This window comes from Barbus barbus (assembly GCF_936440315.1).
Source record: "Barbus barbus genome assembly, chromosome: 19".
In the NCBI taxonomy this organism is placed as follows: domain Eukaryota; kingdom Metazoa; phylum Chordata; class Actinopteri; order Cypriniformes; family Cyprinidae; genus Barbus; species Barbus barbus.
In genome coordinates, this window is record NC_136747.1 from 30,206,567 (window position 1) to 30,226,745 (window position 20,179).

A 20,179-nucleotide genomic window follows, 5' to 3' on the forward strand; every position below is an offset into this window, starting at 1 on the left:
CCTTTGTTGTGATGCATAATCTACATTAGATCTATTGTTTATAATATATCATGTATTTTAACAGTTTTGTTCAATAAAACCATATGATTTCCTGCTTTTGATACTTTATTTGAACTAATTATTATTGCATCATTGCTATTATATATGTATTTTAAGTTATTTTAAAAGCTATTGTTCACTTAAATTAATTTTTATTACCAAATTCTGTTTTCCATTATTTTCTGGATTCCAGTTTAATTGTTCCATTAAATTGTAATATTAAAAAGCATCTCCAATTAATTGATTTTATATTTAAAAAATATTTTTTCAGAAATACTGCACATTTACATTTTTCACCTAAATAAATTCTGGTAAATAATATTTCTGGTAAATACTCCTTTAAACAGTGTTTTTTGATTTATAATGTTATTATTATTAGACTAGAACGCATTAATATGTTGTCATTCTCACACTATAATACTGAACTGATTTCAGTGATTTGGACAGAGATGGACACCTGCTGCTTGTACTCTATGCTGCACTTCATTTTTGCTTTAAAAAGGATTTCATAGAAATTTGGATTTCATTTGGTTTAATAAAATATTTTTAAGTAAAATTGTTGATTTTTTGCGGGAAATTAATCGATTGATCGAAAAAATTAGTCAATAGATTAATCGAAATAAAAATAGTCATTAGTGGCAGCCCTAATTTTTACCTCCACTTCCTCTCGCCCGGTCTCGTCCTTCCTGTCAGCCTTGCATTTCTCCTTCTCGAAGGCCCACTGCAGCTCTCTGGCTCTCTTCTGCTCGTGAGCCAGTCTGTCGTTCAGTGCGTCGACCTCAGTGGCCTTCAGTGAGACCTCCGCCCTGTTACACATACACAAATAAACTATTAAAGCATTTTGTGTGTGTGTGTGTGTGTGTGTGTGTGTGTGTGTGCGTGAGAGTGTGTGAGTTACCTGAGTGTGTCGAGCTCCTTCAGGTGTTTGTGCTGTGATTGTAGAGCGCTCTCTAGCTCTAGTTTAGTCTGGTTGAGTTCAGTCTTCATCTCCTCGAGTCTATCAGAGCCAGATTCGACCAGCATCGCTTCAACCTGCCTCTCGCTCTCCGTTCCTGATCAACAAAGAATAAAAACCTGTATGCAGTGGAAGCTGAAGCCAATCAGTGTTGGGTAAGCTACTCTAAAAAAATGAATTCATTACTAGTTACTAATCACATCTTCAACAGTGTAATTAGATTACTGTACAAATTACTTTCTAACTCCTATATCAACCTTGACAAGTTAATGATACGAGGATAGACATGAAACTGTTCTTTTAATTCTTTCTAAGTAACTTCATTAAATATTCTGGTCACGCTTTAGATTAGAGTCTAATTCTCACTATTAACTAACTATTAACTATGACTTCTGCCTCAAAATACTCCTAATTACTGCTTATTAATACTTAGTAAAGTAGTTGTAAAGTTTAAGAATTGGGTAGGATTAAGGATTTAGAATAAGCTCTTGCAGAATAAGACATTAATATGTGACCCTGGAGCATAAAACCAGTCATAAGGGTACATTTTCTGAAATTGAGATGTATACATTATCTGAGAGCTGAATAAATCATCTTTCCATTGATGTATGGTTTGTTATGATAGGACAATATTTGTCTGAGATACAACTATTAGAAAATCTGGAATCTGAGGGAGCAAAAAAATCTAAATATTGAGAAAATCTCCTTTAAAGTTGTTCAAATGAAGTTCTTAGCAATGCATATTACTAATCAAAAATGAAGTTTTGATATATTTACGGTAGGAAATTTACAAAATTTCTTCATGGAACATGATCTTAATATCCTAATGATTTTTGGCAGAAAAATTGATAATTTTGACCCATACAATGGCTATTGCTACAAATATACCTGTGCTACTGATGACTGCTTTTCTGCTGCAGGCTCACATATCTGCTTGTTAAGGTATAATAAACAGCCAATATCCCAGTAATATTCATGCTAATAAACAGCTAGTGAATAGTGAGAATTGGACACTAAAGTGTTAACAATATTCTTATTAACTGACCAAAGTATTTAAAGTGAGAAGTGTACATAAAAAGCGTGCATTTTAAGGTTAATTGATGTTAAATTCACTATTGTATTGTACAGTCTATACACAGTATTAAGTTCAATTACATAAGAAGCAACTGTAATTAAATTACAGAAAAAAATTGTACTTTTTCAAGGGAAAAGTAATTAAATTAGAGTAACTAAATACTTAGTAAGTAGTTAGACCCAACACTGAGCGTGATGAGCGTGTCGTACCGGCTCTGTCCTGATGGTGGCGCTGTGTCTGCTCCGCTGTGAGTGTGTGGAGCTGATCTCTGAGCTGCTGGATCTCTGAGCGCAGGCTGTCTCTGTCGGCAGAGCACAGCGCTCCCATCAGCTCCCTGTGCCTCGCATCCTGAACACAACATGAACACAGACCCTTACAACCCCTGCTTACAGTAACATCTCATAGGGATGTAACCATATGATCAATATCACCATACCAAAACTGACTCCATATTATCGTGGTCACATGACGATATGAAACGATAAAAAGGGTAAAAAGTGTAGTTTTTAAAATATGATTGTTTTGGGCCATTATGCTATCTGTCAAAGGAACTCAAACCGAAAGCACAATATGCTTAATCCCTTCATCAAGTCTGTTTCCGCTGCGTGTTTCAAAGTGAAGCTGCACTTGGTTCAGACGATCAGCTCGTGATCTGGTGTTTGCCGCGTCTCAGAACGGCTCCGTTCACACTGAATGAATGCAGTCAAGTCCTTTATTGCATCTAATGTGAGTTTAGCGCACGTTTAGGGGTGGTGATGGCGCAGTGGATAAGACACATGCCTTTGGTGTGAGAGACCCGGGTTCGAATCCACTGTGAGACACCAATGTGTCCCTGAGCAAGACACTTAACCCCTAGTTGCTCCAGAGGCGTGCGACCTCTGACATGTATAGCAATTGTAAGTCGCTTTGGATAAAAGCGTCAGCTAAATGAATAAATGTAAATGTTTGGGAACATAGTTATGCTTTATTTCAGCAGCAGATGACTACAGCATTTCATTAGATTTGTAGTGAGACGTGTTTTTGTGCCTGTTTTCACTTAAGCTGGAGTTTTCCTTTAAAATAAAAGCTCTTCTGTCGTTTCCGTCAAAATAAAAGCTTAAGGTGCAGTATGAATTACTGACAGCTAGCAGTTTAAATGCAGTCCAAATTCAAAATATCTCTTTCAAGTATAGAAATTAGGAAAGTAGTATTGGAATTTCCCTACTGTAATAATAATAATATACCAGTGAAATACTCATTTTAATTTATTTTACAGTGCAATTGTTTTACAATATATGGCTACAGCTGCCATTGCTGTTATAATTATTATTCTATTCTAATTTGTTTGTCTTCCTAAAACACCAGTGTGATTGTTATTTAGACGGAGACAGTAGATCATTAATAAAAAGAGGGTTGAGTCCCCTTTAAAGGACTGGAAATCAGTCCACCGTATGAAGAATTTTTGGGTATAATGCGTCACGGTTTACTTTATTTTGCTCTCCTCACTTACAGAAATGAACTATAGTGTCCTGCACCCACTAGTAAAAAAATATCAAGCATTATATCTGGTGTCTGAATAATAAAGGCGTATGCTGACCTGCTCCGCTAGTGTTCTCTCCAGCTGGTTGAGATGAATGACAGCGTCAGCCGTGTCCAGTCGCTCCAGATGAGAGTATAAGATGTTCTTTAGCACGTCTCGCTCCTGAACAAACACCTGCTGGACGGCCGAGAGCAGCTCCGCTCGCCAGTCGCCATCCTCCTACACACAGAGAACACAAAACACATCTGAACCAGCGCAGTACGGAGGATCAAACACGCAATAATAAAAAATAAACAATACCTGGAACAAAGGAATAAATAGATCGATCAAATACGTTTTTTTATTTAATCCTAAATTTATTTTTGTATTAGTTTTAAAATAAAACTACCTTTTATTTTAAAGGTTTAAAGGTATTTTATAGTTTTACCTTTATTATTTTTATTATTTGAATTATTTTTTTTTCAAATGTAGAGTTTTTTTTAGTCCAATCTATATCACTTAGTTAGTTGTGAGCTTTCAACCAATGATGTTACACAATCCTCCCTCATTTCCATGTCGCACAAAGTAAAAATAAACAAATTTATAAATAAATAAATGCGGGAATAAATATAAACATATATGAATTCATAAATAAATAAATAAAAAGTAAGTGAAAGAATAAAAAATTAAAAACAAAAGAAAAAAATTCCCAAAGGGCTAAATATAATAATAATAATAAAAAAGAATAAATTATGAAATAAAAAAAATAAAAATAAAACATGCTAAATTAATTCAATCATGAAATGCAAAATTTAAATGAATACGTTAAAAATAAATTGAAATAGAACACTCAATGAAGCATAAACACCATGAAAATTTATAAAAATAACAGAAATGTAAAATTAAAATAAATTTTTATATTAAAAACAGTCAAAATAAAAAATGCACACTAAAATTAAATAAATCATAAAGATTAAAATAAATTAAAAATAACTTTAAAAATAAAAATGTATTAAATCACAAAAGTGTCAAATCAAAATAATTATATAATTGTAAATATATTATATATATATAATAAGTAAAAATAAAACAATTAAAATTAAATTAAATTGACTAAATATAATTAAAACTAATTGCATTTGTTTAATCATGCCATTTATTCCTTTATTTTCCTATTATTACATTTATTTTTAATTTCTACAAGAGTTCATGCATAATTAAATGTGCAATGTGTGTCATCAAACACAATATTAAACAAAACATGAAATTCCGGATCATTTTTCAAAAGTGCAGCTGCAGCACTTGATGGAAGAGAACTGCACTGTGAAGGTGTTTCTCTGTCTGGATGTGTGTGTTCACCTGTGTGTGCGTCTGCAGTCTGCTGATGAGGAGCTTGAGGGACTCGACGGTGTTGATGAAGGCGTCTCTCTCTTTGCTCCAGCTCTGAGGAGGTGGATCCGCTTCGGACAGCGGCAGCTCGGAGAGAGACAGCACCTGCATGCCCTCCTGATGGACCTCGCGCAGCAGGCTCTGAGAAGAGAGAGAAGCATGGCTTCGAAGTCACGCACTGATGTCTACATACTACATGTTATAACTACATACATATCTGATTAATCTAATATAGGATGCGTTGGGATATTAACTTTTAATGCTGAATGCGCTGCATACTACAGTGTTTAGTTTCATGCTCAAATGCAATGCCCGATATTGACTCAGTTATTTGAGATGATCATATTGCTTTTAGATAGGGATGCACGATACTGGATTTTTGCCAATATTTTTAAACTCATTTTGGCCGATAGTCGATACCGATATATTTCCTTTAGTTTGGAAACAACACCAAGTCTCTCGTGTGAAGAAATTATAAGCTAAATATTTTAAATTTTGGTTAGTTTTTAACAAGAACTTATTTGTTAGAATAAAATAAGCAATAATTAAGTTCTTTTATAATGACAGTACATTGAAGCGTTCAAAATAACTATAAATAAACATACATATATATATATATATATATATATATCTCAATCCCTGCATTTTTTCCCCAGAAAGATGCAGTGTTAACCCAAACATTTTATTTTAAGATTTAACATTTGTAGATGGTCTAAAGGAAAAGAGTTGTACAAATTCTGAAAACCTTTCAGAGCTCATAATTTGTTTAAAAAATATAACATATTACACATGAATGAATAAATCTGTTGATGCCGATATGTACATTTAACCCTCTGAGCCCGACAAACGCGAATACGCGTTTTGGGGCAGATTTTCCTGATGAGGCAGAAATGAGCTTGAATTACTCTGCCATTTTTGATCGTTCAGATAAGAGCAATACACCATTCGAATCTGTAAGGGGTCTTCTTTTATTTATATTCACTCATAATAACAACTAAACTTTGTGCGTTTGAAGAATAAAGAAAACAAACAGCGTGCGCTCTCGGTCTTCTCCGTCTCCGCGATCTGTTTTCAGAAATGCGTCACTAAAATGAAGTGTAACTCAGCGAATACTCAACACAGAAACATGAGAGTTATCTCTATAGAAAGCTTGAAGTGTCTTCTTTCAAATGAAGTACGTCATATCGAAAACAAATATTCTGTGATGAAGTAATCCGTATGAAACCAACACGATGTCCAGTCTGTCCCGTCTAACTCATTATTTTTTAATGAGATCCCGCCCCCTCGCGTTCACATGCAAATAACCACGTGACCCGCGCGCGCGGAGCATAAACAAAGCGTCAGTGACGAGTTCATCGCTGCTACTGTAACTTTCTGGAAGAAGACGCGCTGAGTAAAGGCTGGATTTCCCTCAAAATCGATCTGATGAGTAAGTAATGTTTATTTTATTTTCTGCATTAGTTAACGTGTTATTGTGACATAAACTTGAACACATTACTAGTTGGGTTGTTCCCAAACTACAACACGATAAATGCTACGCATCTAAGAATGTTTAGACCATGTTTATTATTAATAATCTGTTCACAAATATATTTTAATAACGTGCTAAACGATAACAATTAGTTCTCAGATATAAAATATATGTTTTATAGTACGAAGTATATCCTTTTATAGTACAGAGTCTATGACTGCAGAATCATATCTTTTATACTATAAAATCATACATGATGTTCAGGATGGCTATAATTCCTGACTAAAATGTTTGAAATCCAGTAAAACATTGTGAATATGATGGGCAATTCATTGTATTTAAATTTCTTACGGCGCGAGTATAAAACAATAAAAGTAATATGAGAGTACATTGTAACATGATGAATGCTACGAGTCTAAGTATGTTTAGAACATGTTTATGATTAATAGCCTACTCTGTTCAAAAATAGATTTTAATAACGTGCTAAACAATAATAATTAGTTTCTCAGATATAAAATGTTTTATTTTTTACGATAATACAAAGCATGAATGAGTCTATGACTACAAAACCTATATATATATATATAGAGAGAGATGCTCCTGATATAAACATGCTCACAAATGTTTTTTCTCTTTTTTTGGTTGTTTGTATTTTATTGAATCAGACACCTGCACCACAGATGATGAATCCTGCTGACTTACAGTCTCTTCAAACTGTTTTCCTCTGAGAGCGCTGCACTAACATCAGAAGTTCAACTTCAACAGAAGAATCTGTTGCAGGAACATGTCAAAATCTGTTCACATCTCTGTGGTTAGATCAGTGTGCACAATAATGTGTCTTTGACCTTCATTATGTATGTTTTGATTATACTGTGTTGTAAATAAAATACAAATCATTTAAAAACCCAGTTTTTCAGTCTCCTCACACTCTCTTACCTGCCTCAGTCACAGTCACACTGATGGGCCATTAGCACCTTTAGGGGAGGGCCCTTTGTCTCTCAGGTGAGAACCACTTAATATTCAAGCCCATTACCACTCCCTCGCATATTGGCTCTCGATCACAAAACATGTCTTTAAAAATTTAAATCAATGTATTGTTTTCTGTGAGCAAATAAACAAGATGATTTTCACATAATTGTGAAGTAAATATTCTAGCCTACAAGATCTGGTTCTCAAAAGTCTTGTGATCAGTTGTTCTGTATGTGTTTTATGGTCTTATTTCAGTGACTTCAAAATGTTAGTTTTTCACTAACCACGCATAAACGTTGTTTTCTCAAAAACACAATCATGTACATAAATGCTGCTAACATAACATTGTAGCCCAGTTTGTGCTGTTTACAGTGTTATTAGACTTTAGCCATTTATATTTTTATAAGCAACTGAAAAAAGCACAAATGTCAGGGCATGTCGAAAGTTCTCCAGGTCCCCAAAACACCCTCAGGGCCCAGAGGGTTAAAGCCATTATCGGCTGATTCCGATATCGGTCCGATAATATCATGCATCCCTACTTTTAGATGTTTCTTTTTTTTTAATATTGATGTTATAATAATGCAGCAGTGCTTTTTTCATCATATTAGTTCAACAGTAGGCATACTTCAATTAAAATTGTTTTCGCACTTCATATGGCTTAGAAAACTGCGCAGGCGATTTCAGGAATCACTTAAGCACAAATCTGCCATAAACACAGCATTATAATGAGAACTTTATAGAATGAGAAACCTCTAGTAAATTCTGTCTGCTTTCCTCGACTGTGTTTCAGCGCTGTTATAAAAGCATATCTCTCGCTATAGTACATAACTGAAAATTCACTGGCATTTGCATCCTTTTGTGCAGATGCATGTTATAATGTGTGTACAGCAAACAAGCTAAAAACCCAAAACTATGTTTTTATAAGCTGTCAACTCAAAAAACGAGTGTTTAAAGAGACAAAAGAAGAGCGTAACGTGTCTGTTACTCTGAGAACTACGTCCACTGGAGGGAAAGATAATCGGCGACAGGAAACCATGTCAAAGGATTATTTCACCACCCGATGTGAACCTGAGAGGAAGAGATATATTGAGAAACTACATTTTATTGGTCTATGTCAGTGCCCCTTTCCCTTACCTTCCTTTTGTTTGAGAAATTATCCAACTGAATGGCCCAACGTGAAATACCCAGACATCTACAACTATGTGTCCTTAAACGCTTGTTTTTTGAGTCGACAGCTTATAAAAACGTAGTTCTGGGTTTTTTAGCATGTTTGCTATACACCTCGTCACACAGCAGCTTTTAGGCATTATTGTGTTTTTGTTATAAGTCAGAAATGACAAGGAGGCAGCTTCCCGCAATACAAAGTCAATGGAGAGCGTTGGATTGTTTTTCCCCCTGGTGGGCGTGGCCTAAATGCGCTCTCTCTTTATTACGGCCATGCCCCGCCCCCTGCACACGCCCCACCCACCGAGTACTCGATTACTCGTTTTTGAAACTGCCAAAAATACCCATCCCTCGTCCATGAGCTCCTCATGCACTCGCTGTCTTCATTAAACAGTCAGATATTCTCCAGCAGACTCACCTTGATCCTGTCGGGCAGAACGTCCGGCTCCGTGTCTCGGTGCGCTCCTTCAGGTGTGCTGCGGTTCTCCTGCTGCAGGTGAGGAGGATCGTAACCCGCTCGCTGACTCCAGTCTGAACCGCTGTCTGTGACACACACATGACAAATTAATGCTTTTATTCATCGAGGATGCATTCAATTAATCAAAAGTGCCAGTAAAGATATGCGTGACCTGTGCTGCCAGTGTTCATTTCGTTGACAAATTATTTTCGTCATAATTTATATCAAACGACATTTTCTCATCGATGAAAATGAGATAACTAAATAAGCAAATCAGCATATTAGAATGATTTCTGAAGGATCATGTGATCATTTACTGTATTTTTCATTAAATAAATGCAGCCCAAAAGAGCAAAATATATATTAAAATTTACTGACCCTACATTCTTTAAACTTTAGTGTTTATAACTCATAACATAAAACAAATATCTATATTTGGAGTAATGATAAATCTCTCACCACTGGTGTATCCATCTTTAAACGGACGTTCAGACCTCACTGACGGAGCCTGAGAAAAACAATCATCAGATATTACAAACAATCCACAATATATACAAACACTTCTGTTTTATTTTCAAAACTGACTCCATTTATTTTCTTAATAAATGTTTCTGGTTTTATTGTGAATTATTCATTAGTGCATGCTATTTAAAAACAACATTTTCATGAATAACTTCTGAAACAAATGAGATTGTTTACACATGTAACAAAGTAAAAAAGCATTTTAATCATCACTCCATCATCTCTGTGACTCTGTAACATCAGGGTTATTATAGCAAACTTAAACCACAAAAACATTTTATATATTATTATAATAATAATATATATATATATATATATTATTATTTTCTATAGTCAATGCAACATTTCTCATTTTCATTTAGTGTAACGTGATGTACTGAAATAACTAAAACTGAAATAAAAATTAATAAAAAATTATACATTCATATAAAAAACAAAAACTATTAAAAATACAATTAATTACTAAAACATTGACTAAAATTAAAATGAAAATATAAAAATGAAAAACTAATTAAAATTATGAATAAAAACTATGTCAATGCAACATTTCTCATTTTCATTTAGTGTAACGTGATGTACTGAAATAACTAAAACGGAAATAAATTATTAAATACTATATAGACATAAATTATGAAAATGATGAAAATTATTAAAAACTAAAAATTACTGAAATTTTAACTTTAAAATGTAAACCAAAAATATAAAATTGACATAAATATTAAAAATATAACAAAATTATAAAAATATATAAAAAGTATTATTAATAAAAATAAAATGAATTAAATAATGAAAATAATAATAATAATAATAATAATAATGTTTAATTTATATAGCGCCTTTCACAGGCTCAAGGACGCTTTTCAAAAGCAGTAACACAATAAGCAGTCATTTCACAGAGTCACAGACAGTCAGTAATAATTAAATAATTTAAAAATAGAAATGTAGTATGTCAATGATACTAAAGTAACACATCAGGGTAGTTGAGTGAATGAAGCTCATATCTCTGACCTGGGAGCTCCGGAGTGTGTGTAAGGCGTCTCTCAGCGCTCCGCACTCGTGCTCCAGCTGCTGGTTCTCTCTCCTCAGGCTCTCGCTCTCAGAGATGTGTCTGGCCTCCATGTCCAGGATCTCAGCCGCATGCAGCTCCTGCATCTGTGCGATCTTCTCCTCGTATCCTGCAAACATCATCTCCTGCAGCTCCTGATCTCCGGACGGCTCCGTCTGCACACACACGCTCACACACTGCTCTGTGGAGCTCCTGCGACGAACAGACGGCTGGGCTTTTCTTGTGCTTCTGTGCATCCCATGATGCTCTCCGATGTCTCCTTTCTTTTTAGGCTGGGACAGTGGCTCCTCGCTGGTTTTGGCCAAAGCTGTCTGGAGCTCCTGAACTTTGTCCTTCAGCTCAGCGATGGACGCGTCTCTGACCTGAGAGAGACACCGAGAGCTTTATATATCACCACCGACTGAGTTACGTCTGTGTTTCTATGAAAATAAATCAGAACATGATAAAACATGGGTGGTACTGAATGGGTGCAGTCAGATGAAGAGAATGAGGCCCATGTGAATGGCAACTGTTCTGGGAAGGCACACATAAATTGACTCCACAATCTCTGGACCCCCATCATGCCTTTCTGCAAATTAATGTAAGCAAGACCCCGTCCCAGGAGCCAACTGGAAATAACCAATCCCTTGGCTGATCCGCTGGGCCAATCAGAGACAGAGTGGGACAGGCCTGCTGGCTCCATGTTTAATTCACGAGGAGACTTCTTATTTTAGTATGCATGTAAAGCGACAGAACTTTACGCCTGAGCAGGCAAAATCCTTCAGAATACACACATGTACGGGTATCATGTACACATGTATCAAATCATATTGTATATAATCAAGTTGTGCCTATTATGACACTAATTCAATGATAATTAAGCACATTTTATACTGAAATTCAGTGTTTTATAACTGCCTTTATGGTGTTTCATAATGCATTATTGTAATTACTGTATATTGTAAAACTAATATATATATATATATATATATATATATATATATATATATTAGTTTTTAATTTTTATTTATTTATACATAATGCTATACACTTCAACTTTCTGTTTTATATTAAACATTGTATTACAGTTAATTTACATAAAATCACATTGTATTACATAAAGGTTTTTAAAATAAAAATTAATAACTGCATGACATGATGAGAATTACCAGTATGATATTTTCATAGAAAAGCTCAGGTTTTATTCTTTAGTTCTGTGCATTATTTAGCTGCTGTCACTTCACACAATCGTGTACTAGAATGAATTAAAAATTATATAAATGTGAAATTATAATAAATAATTAAAAAATTAAAAATAAATTAAATAGAACACTTAAAATGTAAAAATCATAATAGAAAATTTAAATAATACATTTAATAAAAATGAATAAAATAAAAATGGAAAATAAGTAAATTATTTTAAATAGAAAATAAATAAAAAACATTCGAAATAAAAATGCACTTTAAAATTAATTAAATAATTTAAAATGTGCATTAAAATAAATAACCCAAACCTAAATAAGACACTTACAAAAAAGTAATTCAAAATATGAAATTTAAATTATTTTAAAATAAAAACTAAATTATAAAATAATAATGCAAAATTAAAATACATAAGATTTTTAAATAAGGAAGCACTTAATTAAAACAAAATCAATTAAATCATAAAATAAAATCATTTAAAATTAAAAACAATATAAAAAATTATATAATATATATTTATATCATATAATATAAAAATTTGTATAATCATTAACATGTAAAATTAAATAATTTCAAAATGAAAACAAATCAAAATAAAATACTTATTAAAGTGAATTATATCATTAATGTCAAATTAAAATAAATAATTTTTAAAAAATCCATTAATGTAAAGAGATTTAAACTCTCTTCTTAAATTTAGAAAAATAAAATTCACAAAATTCAACAACTTACTTTAGAACACAGGATCCTGAACATTTATATCCATGTTTTGACTATTTTATTTTTCACTTTTATGTAAAATATTTGGAAACTCTATAACAATCACATGAACCTCTTGTGGTTCCTTCATCAAGCACTAGGGGGAAGCAGACAGGAAGTACCTGGATCTCCTCCTGCAGTTTGAGGCTGCGCTCCCGGAAGCTCCTCAGCTCCTCTCTGGTGGCGGCCGCTTCACCTTTGACCTGCAGCAGCTCCGCTGTGGACTGATCGCCCTCCTGTGACACCTGCGGAGAAAGCAGCAGAGGTTAAAGGTCACAGCGAGCGTCCCATCAGACGAGTGGCGATCCGGCGGAGGAGACTCACTCTGTGCAGCTGATCCTTCAGTAGAGCGATGCTCATCTCTCTCTCCTGCACAAACAACAACAACAATGAGCCCCAAACACAGCTCTCAGAATAAAGCTGCACCATTTAGGGGAAAAATCCCATTGTGATTTTTCTGAGAAAAATGGAAAATTATTAAATAATTAATAATGCATTTATTATTAATAATTACTGAAATAATTTCTGATAATAATAATTAAAACAAACAAAAAATCCTTCCCTTGAAATACAATAAAATATTTTTTATAATTACTTATTTTGTATAATTTAGTTGCCAAGGTAACATTCCTAACTTTTGTTTAGTTTAACGTGATGTACTCAAACTGAAATTAAAATTAATTCATATACACACACACACACTCACAAAAATAAAATAAAAATGACAAAAACCACACAAAAATAATAAAAATTTAAATGAAAACAGAACAAATAAAAATTAAAAAATAAAGTTTAAACTATTAAAAAAAAAAAAAAAACTTCTGATAAATTTTTTTCTGCAATATTAAACATGATTTTGGTAAAAAAAAGAAAAAAGATATAAAATAAAATCACGTTTCCTGTGCTTGCTTGTATTTTGCCTAAATTTTGTATTTATATATAAATTTAGATGATATGACAGATAATACTTATTAATATTCTAAAAATTATATAATATATAATACATAGTGCTGTCAAATGGATTAATCGCAATTAAATCGCATACAAAATCAAAGTTTGTATTTCCAAAATATGTGTACACTGAATATTTATACATACAGTACATACACACACATGCATGTATATATTTAAGTAATTTATGTAATATATATATATATTTATATTCATGTACGTGTGTACAAATACACACATTAATTATGGAAACAAACTTTTATTTGGATGAAAAACTGCATATATTTACTTGATTAAATCGCAGCTTTTGCAATTTGATAATATGGCGATTAGGTTTTAATTGGGATGAATATTTAACTAGACACCAGACACCTGCAGCAGCTCCTGCAGTCTGACGCTCTGACCCCTGCAGCTCTCCAGATCCTGCTGTGTGCTGCTCGCTTGACCTCTGACCTCCCGCAGCTCCTGGAGGAGTCGAGCCGTCTCTGCAGCGTCTTCTTCGCGCGCGCTCGCTGACACCTGCGGGGAGGAACAGGAAGTGAAGGTTTAGTGCTGAGCAGAGGTAATGTGCGGCGTAATGAGCTGAAGTTTGCGTCTCTACCTGATTGAGAGCCGTCTGGAGCTGCGTGATTGTGCTCTGCTTCATCTGAGGAGGAGACACCAGACAAAATAATCAGCAATCTGAGATTCACAGACATTAAAAACCCAACAACAGTGTTTAAAAACATCACATCTGTTTAAAAAGGCTTGAACTCCGGTATCAAATTCTCATGTTGCGATTAATTGCTAAGGATTTTATCACGGTATTATCATGATATTGAAATTTTGTTGCAAAACAAGTTGTCATAATACAGTGTAACAGAATTGATAACTTTTTTCTTATAACTACAAATACAATAAATACAATAAAGCAATACACAAAACCTGTATAAAGGTAAATATTTTACACAGATTAAAGTGCAAAAGAATTATAAAGACCAATAGGTATCACTTTACAATAAGACCTCGTTAACATTAACCTTAGCATTAACAATGTACAGAAGTTATTAGTTTGATAAAAGATGTAATGTAAAGTGTGACCGAACAATAAAGAATCAAAACACTTTCAACAATATCTAGAGCCTGTTGTAATCCAGATTAAAATGTACAAAAGGTTGAACATAAATAGCCTGTTAAATCTAAATATTGAAGCATTTGGCTCTGTGATGAACATCTTAAGTACTAAAATCATTTAAATTGAAAAAATCAATACAAACTATAAAGACATTTAAAAACAATTACAATAAATATGACAAAAACATATAGAATTACTAAACTTTAAAATATAAAATAAAAACTCATTCAAACTATTAATAAACACTAGAAATAAAAATGAATACAAACTAGACATTTTTAAAAATAATAATAAATATGACAAACCGAAATCATAAAAATATTTCTGTTACTTGAAAAAAAATAAACATCTTTCCCTAATTTTTTCCAAATAAACTTTTATTTTTTATTTCGCAATAATAATCATAATAAAAATAAAAATTGTGCAGCCCTACAAATATGAACAAAAAATAATTAGAAACTAAAACAATAAAAAAAGCTACTTAAAATTTATTATAACATTTATTGAAATAAAATATCATCTAAAAAACCTTTCAGTTATTTGCCGAGGCAAAATGTCTAATTTTCATTTAGTTTAAATAAGTACTAAAATGACTAAAATTGAAATAAAAATTAATACAAACTATAAAGACATTTAAAAAAAATAATAAATATGACAAAAACATATAGAATTTCTAAACTTTGAAATATAAAATAAAACCCAATTCAAACTATTAATAAAAACTATAACAGTATGATACTAAAACAGCACTAGCTATGTTTCCATCCACCTATTGTTATGCACATTTTGGAATATATATATGTAAAAAAAAAAAAAAAAAAGTGGATGGAAACGCCAAGATGCACATAAATTCAAAAAAATGAGCATTTTAAAACTTATGTTCTCTTTGACTCGTTGGATGGAAACGGTGCTTTATTCGCAAATATTTTATGCGATATTTCAGTTTAAATCGCAGTTTTTGATGGAAACGTACTACTGATCCATCCAGACAGAAACCGCACGAGTTGTACTCTTCTTATTAGTTCTTCTGCTGTTCAGGAACAATAGCATCTATCCAGCTCACCGTTACTGGACGGACCAACCAAACACTTCCATACTATACAGAGTGTATGAGGAGCAGTGTGTCCTGTAAGAAGAGCAGGGCATGGCATTTGTACCTCGATCTCCTCCTGAAGCTTGTGGCTCAGGTCTCTGTAGCAGTTCAGCTCCTCTTTAGCGGACGCAGCTTGACCTTTGACCTCCTGCAGCAGCTCTGACAGCGACTGACCGCCCTCACCTGACACCTGCGGACAGACACAATCTCTTTAGATGATCTCAAGCACTGAGCTGGGCTGCACGATTAATCAAAATAAAGCCAAAATCATCACTTGGCTTAGTGGAACTATAAAATCACAAACGCTGCCATTTAATAAAAGAAATATCTGTGCTGCGTGTTTCAGAGTGAAGTGTGGCATTAACAGTGTTTTCTAAGCACACAAAAAAAAAAATCTATGGTTTGACTTTCGAAAATTTTAAATTTAAGACAGCCATAAATATTGTAATTTTACTGTTAAAAAATTATATACATATATTTTTATTGTGCAGTGAAATGTTACAACAGTAATATTTCAGATTAAATTTCATACTTTATTTAGAAATAATAATAATAATTAAAATAATGATACTAAAAACAATTATTATTTTGAAGTCATATTTTGCGGTTGGCCAATATTAATTTTTTTGATGGCCGATGCCGATATAAAGCGATATATCACATCACACTATTAATTTAAAGACTATTATTTAATGTTTTAAATAAAAAACATAAATAATAAATTTTCTTAATGATTTAATTATTATTTAAAGATAGTAAATGACATTCAAAAATTTTGCAATGCAATTTATATTTATCTTATATAATATTTACTAAAATAGCAACAAATAACAAAACGAATCGATTTAAAAAAAAAATATTTGAACTAAAAAAAAACTAAAATAAACAGATTTATACTGTAGATAATATGTCTTGATTTTGCAATCCTATTACAGTGTTTTTCACAAATAAAGATGTTAAAAAACAATGCCAACAACATATGAAAAAATGCATTACAAGCATTTGCCATTATTTGACAGAACTGTTAAACAAAAGCTAATATACAATAAACTAAACCAAACAAAGTAAACTAATAATGATGATGAAAGGGAGCTCCTGTTTTAGGTGCTGTCAAAATAAAAGTCCCATTTATCAGTCAAATATAAAAACTTATCGGCTGATGCTGATAATTAAAAAATGCCAAATATCGGCCGATAATATCGGTCATGACAATATATCGGTTGACCACTATATATTCATATTGATATATAAACAACTGTGCAGCCCTAGAAACTAACACAACAAACCTGGAGCCTTTTATTTGAACTGAAATCACTTATTTATTAGTAAAATCAGAGTTTCCCTAGTTAACAGTCCTATATCGGAATATAGAAGTGACGCACCTCAGCGGGCGGCGGCGGTCTGTGATGGGTTGGTCTGGTTCTCATTTGGTTCAGTAGGTCGATCATCACGGCTAACCTCCTCTCGTACTCCATCACCTCCTCCTCAGAGCTGCTCAACAGCTGTTTCTGCAGCTCCTGGTCCGTCTGCATCCCGCTCAGATCCTCCTCCAGCTCCTTCAGCTTCTCCGTCAGCAGACTCGTCTTCCCTGTGGAGGCTCCGTCCTGCGCCGTGAGGCCCTGCGACCGCAGCTGCGCACTGGGGCCCATGGCTTCTCCTGCGTGGGCCTCAGCACGGAGCTCTTTGGTTTGCATCTGGACAGCTTCCAGTTGTGCTTGACTGACCAGAACGGCGGCCACCTTCTCCCTGAGTTTCTCCTCCAGCTGAGCCACTTTAGCGTACAGAGCGTCGGCGTCCGTTTGCGCTTGTTCCACCTTCAACCTGCATTAGTGTGAATTTTTGTAATTTAGTCTTAGTCCTGTTTGTGGGTTAGTCAGATTTTAGTTCACAGTCTTTAGTAAATTAAAAATAAGTCACATTTTAGCAAGGCTCCACGATGGTTAAACTGATTGTAAATCGCAATCATTGTTTTCATTTATTTGACAGAGATTTATACTCTTGAAATCTGGCAAATGCAAACATGAACTCATGGAGGTCTATTTTTTCTCATTTTCTTTTTTTGTTGAAGAAAATATACAGAGATAGACAGTGTATAAGGGGATTTAACTCTTTTTACTCTTTTTCCCCTCTGTATATATTATTTTAGAATATATACAGAGACATTTTGCATAAAGAGAGATTAAATTTTTTAAACCACATTTTAGTTGCATATTTTTCATCAACAACACTGCTTATTGATATAGTCAGAGTTAATGATGTCAGTCGTCTCGTTTTAGTCATGAAAAATAAAGTGGGCAAGGTATTTGTTTCATAATTGTTTTCATTAATGAAATTAACAGTAAATAGGGGGATTTACACTCTTGACATCTGGCAACTCCAAGCATGAAAACAGGCAGAGGTCTCGCAGAAAACATGAAAACATGTTTCTTTTTAATTTTAGTCTAGGCTTTTTTGGTCCGTGATACTGCATGTTGATATAGTCACAGTTAGTATTTAATGACGTCTGTGTCGCCTTGTTTTCATCTTGTTTTAGTCATAAAAAGGCCGTCGACTACTTTTTTCATCACTGTTTTAAACTCTTGAAATCTGGCAACGCCAAGCATGAAAACTCACAGAGATCGAGCTTTTTTTTCCCCTGGTTGTTAAATTTTGAATTTTTATTTTTTTAAACGACAATTTAGTCTTTTCTCAGCAATGATGCTACTTGTTGATATAGCCACAGTGTCATCTCACTTTACTCACAGGAAACGTTCGTCAAGGAGTATTTCTCAGCACAGTTCTGGTTGGTGTAATGAACACTGACCTGTATGCCCGCAGCTCCGAGTCCCTCTCCTCCACGCTGGTCTCCAGCTCCTCCACCCGGCGACTCAAGCTCAGGATCTGTGACCCTGCGCTCTCCTCCAGCGCCTGGACCTGGGCCTGCAACACCACGAGTGTGGCCGTCTTCTCCCGCAGAGCCTCCTCCATCCTCTGCTTCATCTCGTCGTACTCGTCCTGAGGCTGCTTGTGCTCGATGAGAGCCAGCTCCTGCTGCAGCTTCTCGATGACGGCGTTGAGCTGCTCCACCTCCTCCTCGCTGTTCCTCTTCAGACGCTGCTGCTCGCTCCGCAGACACTCCACCTGCGCCTCCAGCTCGCCCAGGAGCTCGTCCTTCTCCTCCACCGCCTGCAGACCAACAGATCAGCTCAGAGAAGAGTCGCCTCTCATTCCCTTTGGGCTTCAGAGTATTCTCCAATCGTTCACCCAAGAATGAAAATCAATTAGCATGTCTTTCCAACCCAGTATTATTGTATAAAGATGAAATTTTGTCAAATGTCTGAGCTGCTGTTTCACAAGCAATTAAAGCTGATGGCTTTATTTTATGACTTTATACTGACAAGATTCAAAAAGAAAACCAAAAAGCAATGTTAAATGTAGTGATGCACCAAAACTATTTCTTTTTCTCACCAAAACCGAGACGCATTCCAATGTATTTATAAAAATTTTCAGGATTCCTTTTTAATGGCTAAATTAAATCTTAGTAATAAAAAATCAATTGAATTTATGAAACTTACAATTTAACAACAGTTTATTAAAAACTATTAAAAATGTAACAAAAATTCAATTTTTAGAGCCCTATTGAAATATTTTATTATTATTATAATTTTTGTAATTTTTACAAAATTTTCTATTATTTTTTTTTTCATTCCCCCCCACCCCCCAAACTCTCTTTTGTTTTTATTTTATGACATTTTCTTTTCTCCCCAAATTCCATTATACTTATCCCAAATTTTGTTTACATTTTCATTTTTCTGGATTCCTTTTTAATTGTTGAATCAGATTTTAATAATTACAAAGCATGTCTAATATATTTAATTTAATCATTAACAATTTAATAATTTCTTCATTAATATTAATAATTTATTAATAATATTAAACCGGTTATTGTAAAATAAATAAATAAATAAATAAATAAATAAATAAATAAATATATATATATATATATATATATATATATATATATATATATATATATATATATATATATATATATATATATATATATATATATATATACATACATACATACATACATATCAAATTGCCCTATGAAACGTTTTTTTTTTTTTTTTTTGAACAATAATTAACCCTTTAAAATGTAATCAAAAGAAAATGTAACAATTCCTTTTAAATTTTGGCAAACAAAGTACTGCACAAAGGAGGTTTATGGTTCAAATTGAAACATGGAAGAAAAATATGGTGAATATTCTTTTTAGCTGCTGAAATATTGATGCATCACTAATAATATATATATATATATATATATATATATATATATATATATATATATATTCCATTCCTCTGAATAACTGAAGAGTCCATGGTTCATTGATCACATGACTTCAGGAGGAATACAGAGCACCAGTCATATGAATTATTATGGTATCAGCAGTATAAAACACTACACAAAAAACAGAAGCTCAGACATTCTTTGC

At 33.4% G+C, this 20,179-nt stretch overlaps 1 protein-coding gene across 4 annotated transcripts in view; it reads right to left on the reverse strand.

Moving 5' to 3' along the window:
- The window catches only part of LOC306885755 (A-kinase anchor protein 9-like), a 120,248-nt gene that overhangs the window by 20,592 nt on the left and 79,477 nt on the right, over positions 1 to 20,179 (reverse strand). For all 4 annotated transcript variants that reach the window (XM_079442525.1, XM_079442523.1, XM_079442524.1 and 1 more), the window contains 15 exons: positions 18,508 to 18,869; positions 17,087 to 17,525; positions 15,769 to 15,894; positions 14,099 to 14,143; positions 13,870 to 14,016; positions 12,871 to 12,915; positions 12,669 to 12,791; positions 10,548 to 10,967; positions 9,477 to 9,525; positions 8,979 to 9,103; positions 4,927 to 5,097; positions 3,646 to 3,807; positions 2,279 to 2,417; positions 938 to 1,091; positions 695 to 845 (listed from right to left, as the gene is read on the reverse strand). In XM_079442525.1, the coding sequence (XP_079298651.1) occupies positions 695 to 845; positions 938 to 1,091; positions 2,279 to 2,417; positions 3,646 to 3,807; positions 4,927 to 5,097; positions 8,979 to 9,103; positions 9,477 to 9,525; positions 10,548 to 10,967; positions 12,669 to 12,791; positions 12,871 to 12,915; positions 13,870 to 14,016; positions 14,099 to 14,143; positions 15,769 to 15,894; positions 17,087 to 17,525; positions 18,508 to 18,869 (2,658 nt within the window). The remainder of the gene's footprint in view (positions 1 to 694; positions 846 to 937; positions 1,092 to 2,278; positions 2,418 to 3,645; positions 3,808 to 4,926; positions 5,098 to 8,978; positions 9,104 to 9,476; positions 9,526 to 10,547; positions 10,968 to 12,668; positions 12,792 to 12,870; positions 12,916 to 13,869; positions 14,017 to 14,098; positions 14,144 to 15,768; positions 15,895 to 17,086; positions 17,526 to 18,507; positions 18,870 to 20,179) is intronic.